General features: G+C 42.2%; 3 protein-coding genes across 4 annotated transcripts; 1 reads left to right on the forward strand and 2 right to left on the reverse strand.

Annotated features, from left to right (window-relative positions):
* Positions 1 to 14: 14 nt before the first annotated feature.
* LOC149741041 (neurotrypsin-like) lies at positions 15 to 5,751 on the forward strand. Of its 2 annotated transcripts, none has more exons than XM_089878462.1 (17): positions 15 to 236; positions 297 to 646; positions 907 to 1,061; positions 1,348 to 1,535; positions 1,747 to 1,896; positions 1,950 to 2,066; positions 2,451 to 2,608; positions 2,665 to 2,767; positions 2,825 to 2,929; positions 3,127 to 3,286; positions 3,361 to 3,530; positions 3,591 to 3,796; positions 3,853 to 3,938; positions 4,106 to 4,256; positions 4,650 to 4,782; positions 4,967 to 5,155; positions 5,589 to 5,751. In XM_089878462.1, exons 1-17 carry the CDS (start codon positions 152 to 154, stop codon positions 5,717 to 5,719), a joined length of 2,637 nt encoding a protein of 878 aa, XP_089734588.1. In that variant the 5' UTR covers positions 15 to 151; the 3' UTR covers positions 5,720 to 5,751. The 2 variants fall into 2 exon arrangements, with proteins under 2 accessions (XP_089734588.1, XP_089734578.1); XM_089878452.1 differs by lacking the exon at positions 5,589 to 5,751 and adding an exon at positions 5,392 to 5,547.
* LOC149741042 (uncharacterized) lies at positions 5,741 to 7,965 on the reverse strand. The gene is made up of 5 exons (XM_089878782.1): positions 7,204 to 7,965; positions 6,934 to 7,017; positions 6,643 to 6,705; positions 6,178 to 6,465; positions 5,741 to 5,938 (listed from the first exon to the last, which is right to left on the reverse strand). The coding sequence occupies exons 1-5, from the start codon at positions 7,378 to 7,380 to the stop codon at positions 5,759 to 5,761; spliced, it is 792 nt and encodes a 263-aa protein (XP_089734908.1). The 5' UTR covers positions 7,381 to 7,965; the 3' UTR covers positions 5,741 to 5,758.
* A 107-nt stretch (positions 7,966 to 8,072) lies between these two features.
* LOC149741043 (uncharacterized) lies at positions 8,073 to 11,561 on the reverse strand. The gene is made up of 8 exons (XM_089878603.1): positions 11,411 to 11,561; positions 10,867 to 10,972; positions 10,323 to 10,495; positions 9,889 to 9,990; positions 9,671 to 9,724; positions 9,360 to 9,574; positions 8,597 to 9,059; positions 8,073 to 8,476 (listed from the first exon to the last, which is right to left on the reverse strand). The coding sequence occupies exons 1-8, from the start codon at positions 11,538 to 11,540 to the stop codon at positions 8,238 to 8,240; spliced, it is 1,482 nt and encodes a 493-aa protein (XP_089734729.1). The 5' UTR covers positions 11,541 to 11,561; the 3' UTR covers positions 8,073 to 8,237.
* Between the last annotated feature and the right edge of the window lie 496 nt (positions 11,562 to 12,057).

The following is a 12,057-nucleotide window of genomic DNA, read 5'->3' on the forward strand; positions in this document are numbered from 1 at the left end:
GCCTGCGTAGTGTGAAGTCACAGTCGCGCGCATCGCGTTTGCAGCGTTTGCAGAACTGCTTAGTGACGCAACAAAGAAAGAGAATCGTGGGTTCTGGTTTTGATTTCAAGCGAAACGAGGTCGACCATTTTAAGGTAGATGCGTCACAAACATGGGTGTTACGAAACTATGGATGGTTGTGTTGCTATTGTGGTTGGTTTGTGATGTCATATATGCAGGGAGGCAGCAAGGAAGAGGTAGGTGTGACGTCATGTGTGTGTGACGTCATCATATGTATACGTCATCGAATATTACAGGTAGACAAAGAAACCGTGAGAATACACGTGGAGGTCGAGGAAGGGGACCGCCAAATGTGGGAAGGGGACCGCCAAATGTGGGGAGGGAATCGCCAAATGTGGGGAGGGGACCGCCAACAAGCGGCAGTCGATCAACAGTAGATGATATATTTTCATTGTTCTTCGGTGAAGATACTTCTTTCAGTTTCTCACATACGGGGAATTCCTTTCTATGGAGCATAGGTGGACCCACCCCAACAACCCCTGTTGCCCCTACCACCCCCGCAACAACAACAACAACTGCCGCGTCCACAGCGACCAATGATGACGTAACAATGAACCTACCATGGCGGGGCAAAGGAAGCTTTACGGTAAACAATTGAAGTGGAACAAACCACTGTGACGTCATAAATAGTTGGCACTCTATGTGTGTTACGTCACCATTACGTGGAAACACGTTACAATTAGGTCATAGTTTAATACGTCATCATTACGTCATAATGGACCGTAGTTTTCAAAATATACTTTTGAGTTTGACAACGGAATGTTTGTATGCAACTCATGTATTCGTATGTATCTGGTTATAACACGGTTGTTCATATCTTGATGTTTGCACTTGTTATTCTTGCAGGGCGATGTTCGCATTGATTGTCGTAACAAGAAGGGTCGTTGCTACAAGGGTGGTGTTCAAGTATTTAACAGGGAGGAGGGGGTATGGGGGAACGTGTGTGGGGCGGGGTGGGGTAAGATGGATGCTAACGTCGTGTGTAAATACCTCAAGTATAAGTAAGTCACATTGTTTGTGTTTGCTTTGTAATCTATCTGTTTAAATATATGATAACGAAGATTAGATTAATTAAAACAACAAAGAGAAGGGAATTAGCAGCAAAGCAACAGTCGTTAAAACGCGCTATGGGTAAAAACTACTTAAGTGTCAAAAAAAGGATGTCTGCTAAACCCAACATACAATAAACTCACAGTGAGTTGTAGTTTTTGCAATTGGGAAAAAATTATATGTTGCGTCAAAACAATGTTGTGTGACGTCATGTTAATATGTTGTGACGTCACACAGGAAAGGGGCAAAGAAACATCTTCGGCTTCGCAAAGCAAAGTTGTCAGTTGTTGGGAAAAGGTTATCACCGATGTTACGAAACATACGGTGTACGGGCGGTGAGGCGAAGTTAACCGAGTGTGACGGTGAAGCCATGCGTGACGGGGAGGGTTGTGAGGGGGAAAGATTCGCTGGGGTTGTTTGCCAGGGTGAGTATGTGAACATGTGTATATTATTGTGGGGCAAGATGGATATCGTTGGCACATAATATCCCATATTTCCCGATCAATTGTTTTTACAAACCCCTTTTAGTGTCGTTGGGATACGCCCTAATGTGACGATAAAGTAAATAAAAACATGTTTCATCTTCCCTAACTTAAGCCAACCCCGAGGGCAACTTACATCCATTCACCCTCACAGGAAAACAAACGATCCGTGAAGATGACGTCACGTGCTCGAGTTCCGAAACACGATGCGCGAATCGTAAGACGTGTGTTACGTCACAACACGTATGCGATGGGACGAGTGATTGTCCTTGGGGTAGCGATGAAGAGAACTGTGGAACAACTGGTTTGTGACGTCATAGTGGTGTGATGTGTGACGTCATAATGTTATATTCCCAGGTGTTTGTGACGTGGATAAGTTCTGGTGTGGGGCCGGGGGAGGGGGATGTGTTAGTCGAAGCTTTGTTTGCGATGGAGACAGAGATTGTGTGAACGGGACGGATGAGATTGGGTGTGGTAAGTATGGTTGGGCACATGGCGGGGCAACGACAGTCGTTATAACACAGGTGTTCTGTTTCATACACCTCGTGCCTGCTTACAAGTTACCACGTATGTAACTTATTTATTCTCGCGTGGCGGGGTAACGACAGTCGTTATAACACGGTGTTCTGTTTCATACACCTCGTGCCCGCTTACGAGTTACCACGTATGTAACTTTGTGGGTGATTGGTTTTCTGCATGGCTGTTAGTTTGGACAACCCATAAGTGACCACTGGGTAGGAGCAATTTTCGTTAAGTGTCAAGAACACATATACGTCCACAATAGCAGTGACGAGCCTGGAACCCCACGTGCTCTTCTGTAAAGACAAGCGTCCTGACTTTTATACTATGTTGTTCCAGTGCAATACCTGCGTCAGTTTACATGGCTACGAAACGCCAAGCTCCAACTAACCGCTGGTGATTACAACTCGGGTTGGCGTCATGTTACTCCATATACTTGTGCGAAGAAATGTAGAGAAGAAAAAAGATTTGACTGCGTGTCGTTCGATTATCATAAGGTGACGTCATGATATACTTTATGGGTAACCATATCTAAGTGTTACGTCACAAGTAGGATACAAAGGAGTGTGACCTCACAACGCATTCGAGTAGAAACGCCCGCTTGGTGCGCCCGAGAGAAGGGAACTGGGATCATTATGAACTTAAGACGCCTAGGAGTGAGTATTGTGGCGTCACATACTGATGACGTAATAATCTGATGACGTAACATACAGGATGTCCTGGGTTTCGATGTGTTACTTCATGGTCGTGTATACCAGCATCCCAACAATGTGATGGAGAGGTTCAATGTAGGGACGGGTCGGATGAAAGGAACTGCAGTAAGTGCTTTGATTGACAGGTGGTGTATTGAGCGGAAATGATGGTTTGATTGACAGGTGGTTGGGCGGGAGGAATGGTTTGATTGACAGGTGGTTGGGCGGGAGGAATGGTTTGATTGACAGGTTGTGTATTGGGCGGGTTTGATGGTTTGATTGACAGGTGGTGTATTGGGCGGGAATGATTGTTTGATTGACAGGTGACGTAGGAGGAGGATTTACCATCCGTCTGGCATCGGGGGTTTCCTCATATGAAGGTCATCTAGAGGTCAAGCGGGCTGGGGAGGACTTTGGGCTCGTGTGCGACATCGGGTGGTCGATGAATGAAGCGAACGTCGCGTGTAGACAATTGGGATTCAGGTTGAAATAATGAGTCGCTGTGACGTCATAATACTGTGATTGTATAGTGATTGTGACGTCGTAATACTCAACAGAGGTGCATTGATGGCGCTAAGTGGTCAATTCTTTCAACGAAGTCATCGCGCGTATATGCTTAGTGACGTCACATGCAGGGGTGATGAGGTCACTATAGATGAATGTCGTCATAGTGGGTGGGGGGTAAAAGATTGCCCAATGGACCATGAAGCTGGGGTGGTTTGTATATGTAAGTGACGTCATCGTTACGTCATATTGTCATCACCACGATGTCATTATCCGTTTATAGTTGGTGACGTTGCTATTCCTACAACGACGCCAACAACAACAACTACACGTGGAACAACTACAGCACAAAGAATAACAACAACAGCGACGCCACGACGTACAACAGCCACGCCACCAAGATGTGGCGTGAAGCCATCCACCGAAAACCACGCCATACCACGTATAGTGGGTGGCAACTTTGCTCAACCCAATGAATGGCCATGGCAGGTACGTCATATACGTCATACCCTCGCATACGTCATAACCATGCATACGTCACACAGGTAGCAATTTGGTTACCTTGGCAATTCAAATGTGGAGGGACTTTGATTGACAGTTGTTGGGTGTTGACGGCGGCTCACTGCTTCTCGTGAGTTTGTGATGATTTAATTGTTGTTGTTTCTGTGGCAGTATAAGGTTAATACCATCATTAACTTTACCTTAATGGTTTATATAAACTGTTACGTAACAAGGGGACGACAATAACTCAGTTACGTTATAAATAATGTCATTCTAATAACCATTGTTTACAAACAGACAGCAGTATGACGTCAGTAACTACTGGATACGTTTGGGTGACCACCAATCAACGGTCGTAGATGGCACAGAACAGGATTTCAAAATTGAAAGAATAATTAAACATAATTTCAACACAAACACAAACGACAACGACATTGCTTTGATTGAGGTAGATGGCATATTATAAATTTGTTTAAACGCTTGGGTTAAAACTATTTACTAAATAATCAGACATGAATACTTCTTGAGCATAATATATAGTAGGATGGGGGAAGATGGGACACTTTTTATTCTATTTTCTCGTCTCATTTGGTATAAAACAAAGAACATTCAACGAATTATGAAACCGTATTCTCACGGCTTCGATAGACCGTTGTTAATTGTTTAAAACACGATCTGGTTATTTATATATTATGTGATAAAGGTGTCCCATCTTCCCCGACCTTACCATACCTTCGAATACGATAGCAAAGATCAAATTAAAACAACGAAACAGTGTTGGTTAACAGCGTATCCGTTAGGTTAAACCAGCACACATCACTAACACACATCATACCTCCAGTTGAAACGTCAAAATGGCAGATGTGCTCGACTCAACGAAGTTGTGAAACTAGCTTGTCTACCAACGTCGTTGAACCAATTTCCTGGTGGAACAAAATGTCATATAGTTGGTTGGGGACAAACGTCATTTGAGAGTAAGTGTTTGGGGGTGGTGTATGAAACAGTCAGTGGTAATGGGTTGTCTAAATTGTCAGGTGTATGAAACAGAACACCTGTGTTATAACGACTGCCACTGCCCCGTCATAATTAAGTATATAGTAACCATAATTAAAACGAATATTTTACAGAGTCGGTAAATTAACATTCTCTGATACACAGGCGCCACACCTTACACGAGGTTGTTGAAAGAAGCGACCATCCCATTGATAAGTAGAAGGGACTGCCTTGCACAAAGTGTGTACGGCACAAGATTGTCCACTAACATGTTTTGTGCCGGTTATATAAGAGGAGGGGTGGATACGTGTCAAGGGGATTCGGGTGGCCCGCTCCTGTGCCAAGCAAACGATGGTAGGTTCGGTTGGGGGAGTTGGTAATTCTGTGGGCTAAGTTACTAACTGAATGCTTGGTAATATAAACTGAACGTTAAGGTTTGGGGGGAGGTTGGGCGAAATACTTGGTAACAATGATATACCACAGTTGGCGCTGCTGGTCCACGTTGGCACATAAATCTCATATTTTTTATGCTTTTTTACAGTCATAAGATTAGCTATACAGTTATGTAAATTTTCTATGTTTACAACCAGATCGAACGAGCAAAGAGAATGAAAACACTCCCTATTTTACCCCACTCTACTATAAGATTAGGGGCTGCTTAACTTTGATTTATATATATCTGAGTCAAGAAATGTGGTGGCCGGCACAGACAATAATGTTGTTCAACTAACGTCTTTACATTTCCTTCTTTCAGTTAAACATTTTTTTAATCTATCTGCCTTTATAGGTTTATACTACGTGTGGGGTGTGGTTAGTTGGGGCAACGGTTGCGCCCAACCCAGGTCACCAGGTGTTTATACTAGCGTTGCAAACTACGTTGGTTGGATCACAAGGAATACTGGAATAACATTCACTTAATCACGTCATAATAAACATATGTACGTCAACAATGGCTGTTTATTTCAAGAGATACACAAAGAACATAGGAACGACAACAGCGAATGCGACACAAACAGCCATTGTTACTTCCATAGCCACGCGGTTCCGTACCGACTTAACCGAGCTAAACATCGCGTGTCGGTAAACACCGGTCGTTGTAGCGTTGCCTGCGTTGCGGTTCGTATGCGGGAACTCAACCTTTGAATAATTTGGTTTAGTGACGTAACTATGACGTAACTATGACGTAACTATGACGTAACCATGGCGTAGCCATGGCTGCAAATAAAAATTACGGCATATTACATACAAATTATGCATTATATGACGTTATAAATAGGTATTAAAGCGTAAATATAACGTATTTATGACGTAGTCTATGGTGTAAATTATGGCGTAGTCTATGGTGTAAATTATGACGTAATATATGATGTAATCACCTGTGGTTCCTCTTTCCCGAGGAAATTACAAAGAGGTTCCCAACCTTGCTTGACGTTGAAAGTTAGCAGGTTCGATTGGGGTACTTGCTGTGTGACGTATGCAATATGGGCATTGTAAGCACGCTTACATAACAATGGACTGATGTCATACGTCATAATGCTCGACAATGGGTTGACGAACCTTCCAGAGGATATGACGTCATTAGCCAACCTCATAATCTCAAACCTTCTGCTTACAGTTGGAGAGATATATCTCATCAAGCGAAGGAGGAAGTTGTTGTTCAATGTCTGCGAGGGTGTCGTATCATATATGGTAAAAGGTGGGGTTATACCATAGTTATATATTCAGAATATGGGTCCAACAAAGCGTACATATTATATATAGACATTATACTGTGTCTTCTATATACACACCAAGCATTTTCCCAAGTTACACATCAACATTACACACAAAACGTTACTTACATCTCGGTTACGTTTGTAGCTTTCAAACCAAACATCCTCATTATCCCTCACACACAAGATCACCTGAATGGAGGTAAATATAAATGTTAACTAAACAATACAGTGCTGGTTATAATACAATGGTTATAGACTGATATGTTGAAATACTTATTGTTGAAGAAAAATCTTGTAAAGATAAATTTTCCTACGGCGCCATACTTAGCGGACATACTTTAACGATAACTTTAATAAGTAAGTTTACACATGTCGTTGAATACGCGGATGAATATAGAAAGATAGGGAACTATTTACCTTGCACGTAGGGAAAGCTTTGTAGATTTCGACAGCCAGCACAGCGGCAGGCCCGTCAGTGACCGCCTCACAGTTTGACAACATCTGTTGGGGGAATGTATTGTATAGAGTTGTTTGGCACATGATTAAACCCAGTGGTCATTCATAGGGTTGTACACATTATCAGCTATACAGAAAAACAATTACCCACAAAGTTACATACGTGGTAACTCGTAAGCGGGCACGAGGTGTATGAAACAGAACATTCGTACATATTATAAAGTCCCAAACCTCTTTGAGCATTGGCGTCGCATCCCCATTATACGTCATCAATGCCTCCCATTGTTCCACCCCACCCACGTGATTAAGTTGTTCCGCTACATCCCATACGTCATAATCAAGCACCTCTAACGCGTCTTTCATCGACTTCGTCCCTGTCTTGTACAAACCAGCCACGATAACTTTCATGATGGAACGTAAAAGGAAATAAATAAACTAAAGTAGTAACTGTAGAATAAACATCATTTTAAATCAATATTCTAAATATCCTAAAGCAATAAATTACGATACCAACGTTTCTTAACATCATAAATACACATAGTACTGTGGGGTAAGATAAGACACGTTTAGCACATAATATCCAAATATCCGAATCGTGTTTTAAACAAATAACAGCAGTTCATGTAAGTCGTGAGAATACGGTCTGATTTTAAATGATCATTAAATTTTATTTCTTTACTACGAACTTGGACGAGAAAATAGGATGAACAGGTGTCCCATCTTCCCCTACCCCACTATATATACCAAACAAAGAGTATATGTGTGTAGATATACACCTAACCCACATATTGGTCACTATGCATAGCGACCTTATTTCATAACAACAACATATATAACTAAACTCGCAACGTTGAAGTATCTTCTCAACAAGTATAACATACAATAACATAAGTAATATATCCCCTTGTACTTTATATCTATTATTATAACGTTTGCTTCTATATAGAGGTTCATGCACCCGCGTTTAGGAGCAAATTATTAAAATAAACAAACCTTATATTAATACATAACAAACAACCAACACACCACCTCAACCACACAACCTTACACTAATGAATCTACAACATGAATGCAACATCCACAAACCACGTGTTCAATACTTAAAGGGAACCAAGGTCAAAATATTTTATTCGTCGATTTTGAACTTTTTGTTTCACAATTTGGAATAAATAAACTTACTATGACGTAAATAAACTTACTATGACGTATGATGTACTATGACTCATTTGTAGCGTAATATACAAAGCGCGCGTTGTTTCTATTTTTTACATTCCCGCTTTAAAAGCGTCGTTCGAATGCGAGCGCGGGAGGCGTCTATGACGTCGATAATGATGATTGTTCCTCGGTTCTATTGTTGCACGCCGCGATCGACGCGATGAAGGATTGTCTGAAAGTCTCTTGAACGAACCATCGGTGGTCACGCGCGACATCTCCCGGTTAAAATCTGACGACCTTTCCCTCACGTGGCGGCGGGAAGGAAGTGACGCACGTCGATCAAATTCCCCTGTTATGATATCACAATTTGATTATGACGTTAGTTTTATAACAAAACCTTAACAGCGTGGCTTTCAAACCGTGCGATAAATATAAGTGCCAATACAACTTATATTTAAACAAAACTTACTTCGTGACGTCGTCCTTTCTAATTGTGGTGACGTCACATCCGGTACAATAATCCTTTGTGATTGTTCATCACGTATTAAACTTCGCGTCCTCGTCCTCATAAAATGATCTCCACTCTCGTCATGCTCGTGTAACATCTCCATCCGTGGTTGGAAGCCTCGGCGCTCAGGGAGGGGCGGGGGACCGCATCTACTAGGGCTCCTTGGAAGTTCTGAGCATTGTGATTGACTGAAGACGTCACTCGTTCTACTGCGCGAACTCCTAACCCCGATTGAACGGCGGTCGAACATGCTGGCCTCGCTTGGCGGGTAGGACGTGTTCCTGTAGTTGGGATTGTTGGATTTAGGTAGAGGGGGTGGTTGGCAGTTGATGTAGTTGGAATCAGGGATACTAATGTTGTCCACGATGGATGGGGGGACATGGGAGCATACGGAGGCGATGCGTTCAAAGGGGTCGATTTCGTTCTGTAGGGGAGGGGTTAGAATTTGTATATGTGGGTGAGGCTCTGTAGTTGGGTGTACGCCAAATACATATGTAAATAGGCCAGAGTTCGCACATTATCTTAATGCGGTATGTGGTTTATTAAAACCTTTATGCATATGTGTGTACGTTATTAAAACGATCGTTAGCGATTCTGGTTTTGCGCTGAATTTTAGGTTCAACGGCGAGATTTGCCATGTAAACTGTTGCAACCCAAAGTATTTGTAAATCTAATCACTCTGCGAAAACATCAAGGATCCGCAAGCTCTAAATTAGGGTCTTACTTGTGGCAGACGGGGGTCTTGATCCGTAGACCTCGTGGACACGGTCGACTCTTTCTCCTTTCGTTTCCTCTTCTTTAAAACCTCGATTCTCTTCCACACGAGGAAGCCAATGATAATGATGGCAAGACATCCAAGCCCCAGCCCGATGTATAAGCCAACGTGCTTGTCGTCGCTGCCGCTGCTGTCGTTGGCGATCGTTGATAACTCGGTGGATACTGAAAAACAACTTTTGGTAAATATTACATGGATGGACGTAACCTTCGGGTTGGGTCGTGTTACTGTACGAAGGTAAATAACATGAACAAACTTACACCGGGGACGAGTGGTTGTAGTTCTGGGGGCGGGTGGATCGAACGATTTGGTTGCTGGAACAAAGTGAAGGATAATGTTGAAACATGGTTTCTACTTTTAAACAGTAATATACTTCATATTTAACTAACATAATAAAGAAATTGGAATTAACAGCAAAACGACATTCGTTATAACACGATGAAGCCACGACCCGTACAAAAGATAAAACTATACTTACAGTAAAAACCCGATCGAGCTGTGGTCATCGTGTAGCTGATGGCGAATCCTTTGTTTGGATGACAGCCCTGTTGGCCTTGGAAGTCGATGCGAAGCGAGCGACCTGCGGGTGGGGGGGGGGTATTAAAAGTGGGCTGTGTATAGTAGGGTGGGGTATCGTCCCATTTGGAAGTAAAAGAATACCTGCAGAATTCTACCCGTGCCCTAACTGTAAAAAACATGATTATAAAGTATATGATATAGTATGTGCTAACGGTATGAATCTTACCCACGGAACTATATATAATACACATCAAACAACATTTTCTACAAGAACACCTATTCCTATAGGCCACGGAAACAATGCAGACCGATAAAGCTGTTCCGGCAACAACCCACCCATACACACTGTACATTATCGAAAGAACTTAATCATTACCCATATATACAACCCACCTTTAGACACGATGTCACCGGGAACTTGGTTACCACAAAACCTGGCTTGCGTTTTCTTCAACTTTATGTCGATGATCTCAACATAGTCGGCCCCACAATGGGCGGGGTCGTCCGCCAACAACCGCAACCCTCTGAATGCGATGCGAACTTTCTTGCCGAGGGGGGCGGTGATCCTGTGTGTATGTGACGTCATGATAGAGTTATAAGTTAGTGGCGTCATAAAGTCACTACTAAGTGTGACGTCACACAAACCATTCACGTAACAATGTTAATTTTGTATCAATTAAACTTAGATACGTCATAATTACTTTATAATTACATTAAGTGGGTAAGTTGTATAAGCTAACGCCCCATGTTTGCAGCAATACTTTGGAACAACGAACGACACCAATATTGTAGTTTATTTGTTCTCGTTATAACAGCAGAATTATAATTAGACCACCCCTACCACAATAAACCACTTATACAGGCCTTTACACCCTAACCCCATATAACCCCCACACCCCACGTACATAACCCCACATTACCCCCACCTCCCACCCACCTCCACGTGCACCTTGAATGTCTCACACACAACCTACTCGGCCAACCATTACTCGCAAAACTCTTCCAACCGGCTGATGCTTGTAAACGTAAGCGTTTGCACGACCCTGAGTATATGGGCACGTAAGTGACGGTTGTTAACGGACACGTAAGTGAGTTTGGTATTAGAATGGTAATTATAACCCCCATGGGTAACAGGCCAACTACGGACTAACCCCCCGGCTGGGCTTCGGGCCAGGTATTGCCATATAAGGTATAAACACCAGAGTGGAGTATTGAATATATAAGGCATAGGAATTGGGCAAAGTACTTTTATACTAAGACACCAAAGCATAAATTTAGGACTGTGGGGTAAGATGGATACCGTTAAAAATTTAACTTCGCTTTGTTCCCTATCAAACTAGATGATAAAATATAATAAAAGCATGGGCCATCTTACCCCAACCTACTATGTAAGATTTATATTAACTACTCATCATCACTACATATCCACCCATATATATATGCAGGTACATAACCACCCATATATATACAAGCCCACTTACAAGTTACAGGTTGCAGGGAAGTCGCCTCCCCTTCTGTTGGAGCAACCAACGGCGTTATACGGCCAACACAAACGTCAATCAACATCAAACCTAACGTAACGTAACTTAGCGTTGCGCCATTGAGCGGCATCTATGGGGAAAATATATTTAAATATAAGTTACAAACATAAATAGCCCGGGCGTTACTGACTTTTACTGACGCCTTTTCCAAAAACTTTCCCCATAGTTTTTTTAAACGACTGTTGTTTTGCTGCTAATTTCCTTCTCTTTGTTGTTTTAATTAATGTAACCTTCGTTATCGTGTTCGAAAAGATAAATAAAACATATGTTGAGTAATCCGACCTAAATTCTAACTCCTCTGACAAGAACCTCACCTATATAGAAAGGAAAGTTACTTTATACAATCGCTATATGTGATCCCATTCATACACCGTTTAACATTACATGCGCCGCATTAGCTTCTAATATAACACTATATCGCATATCATACTTGTATTACATCCACGTTTGAGAGACACCGTGTTAATTTGCCCCGGGCATAACTATGGCTCGGTGTCTCAGTTTTGACTTGAAATGGATATTTTGGATCGTATTAAACATAATACGCAACAATATAACAACGCGTGTGAGTATGTTATATGGTTCTC

The sequence above is a fragment of the Ciona robusta genome, chromosome 1, assembly GCF_009617815.1.
Source record: "Ciona robusta chromosome 1, ASM961781v2".
NCBI classification, from domain to species: Eukaryota; Metazoa; Chordata; class Ascidiacea; order Phlebobranchia; family Cionidae; genus Ciona; species Ciona robusta.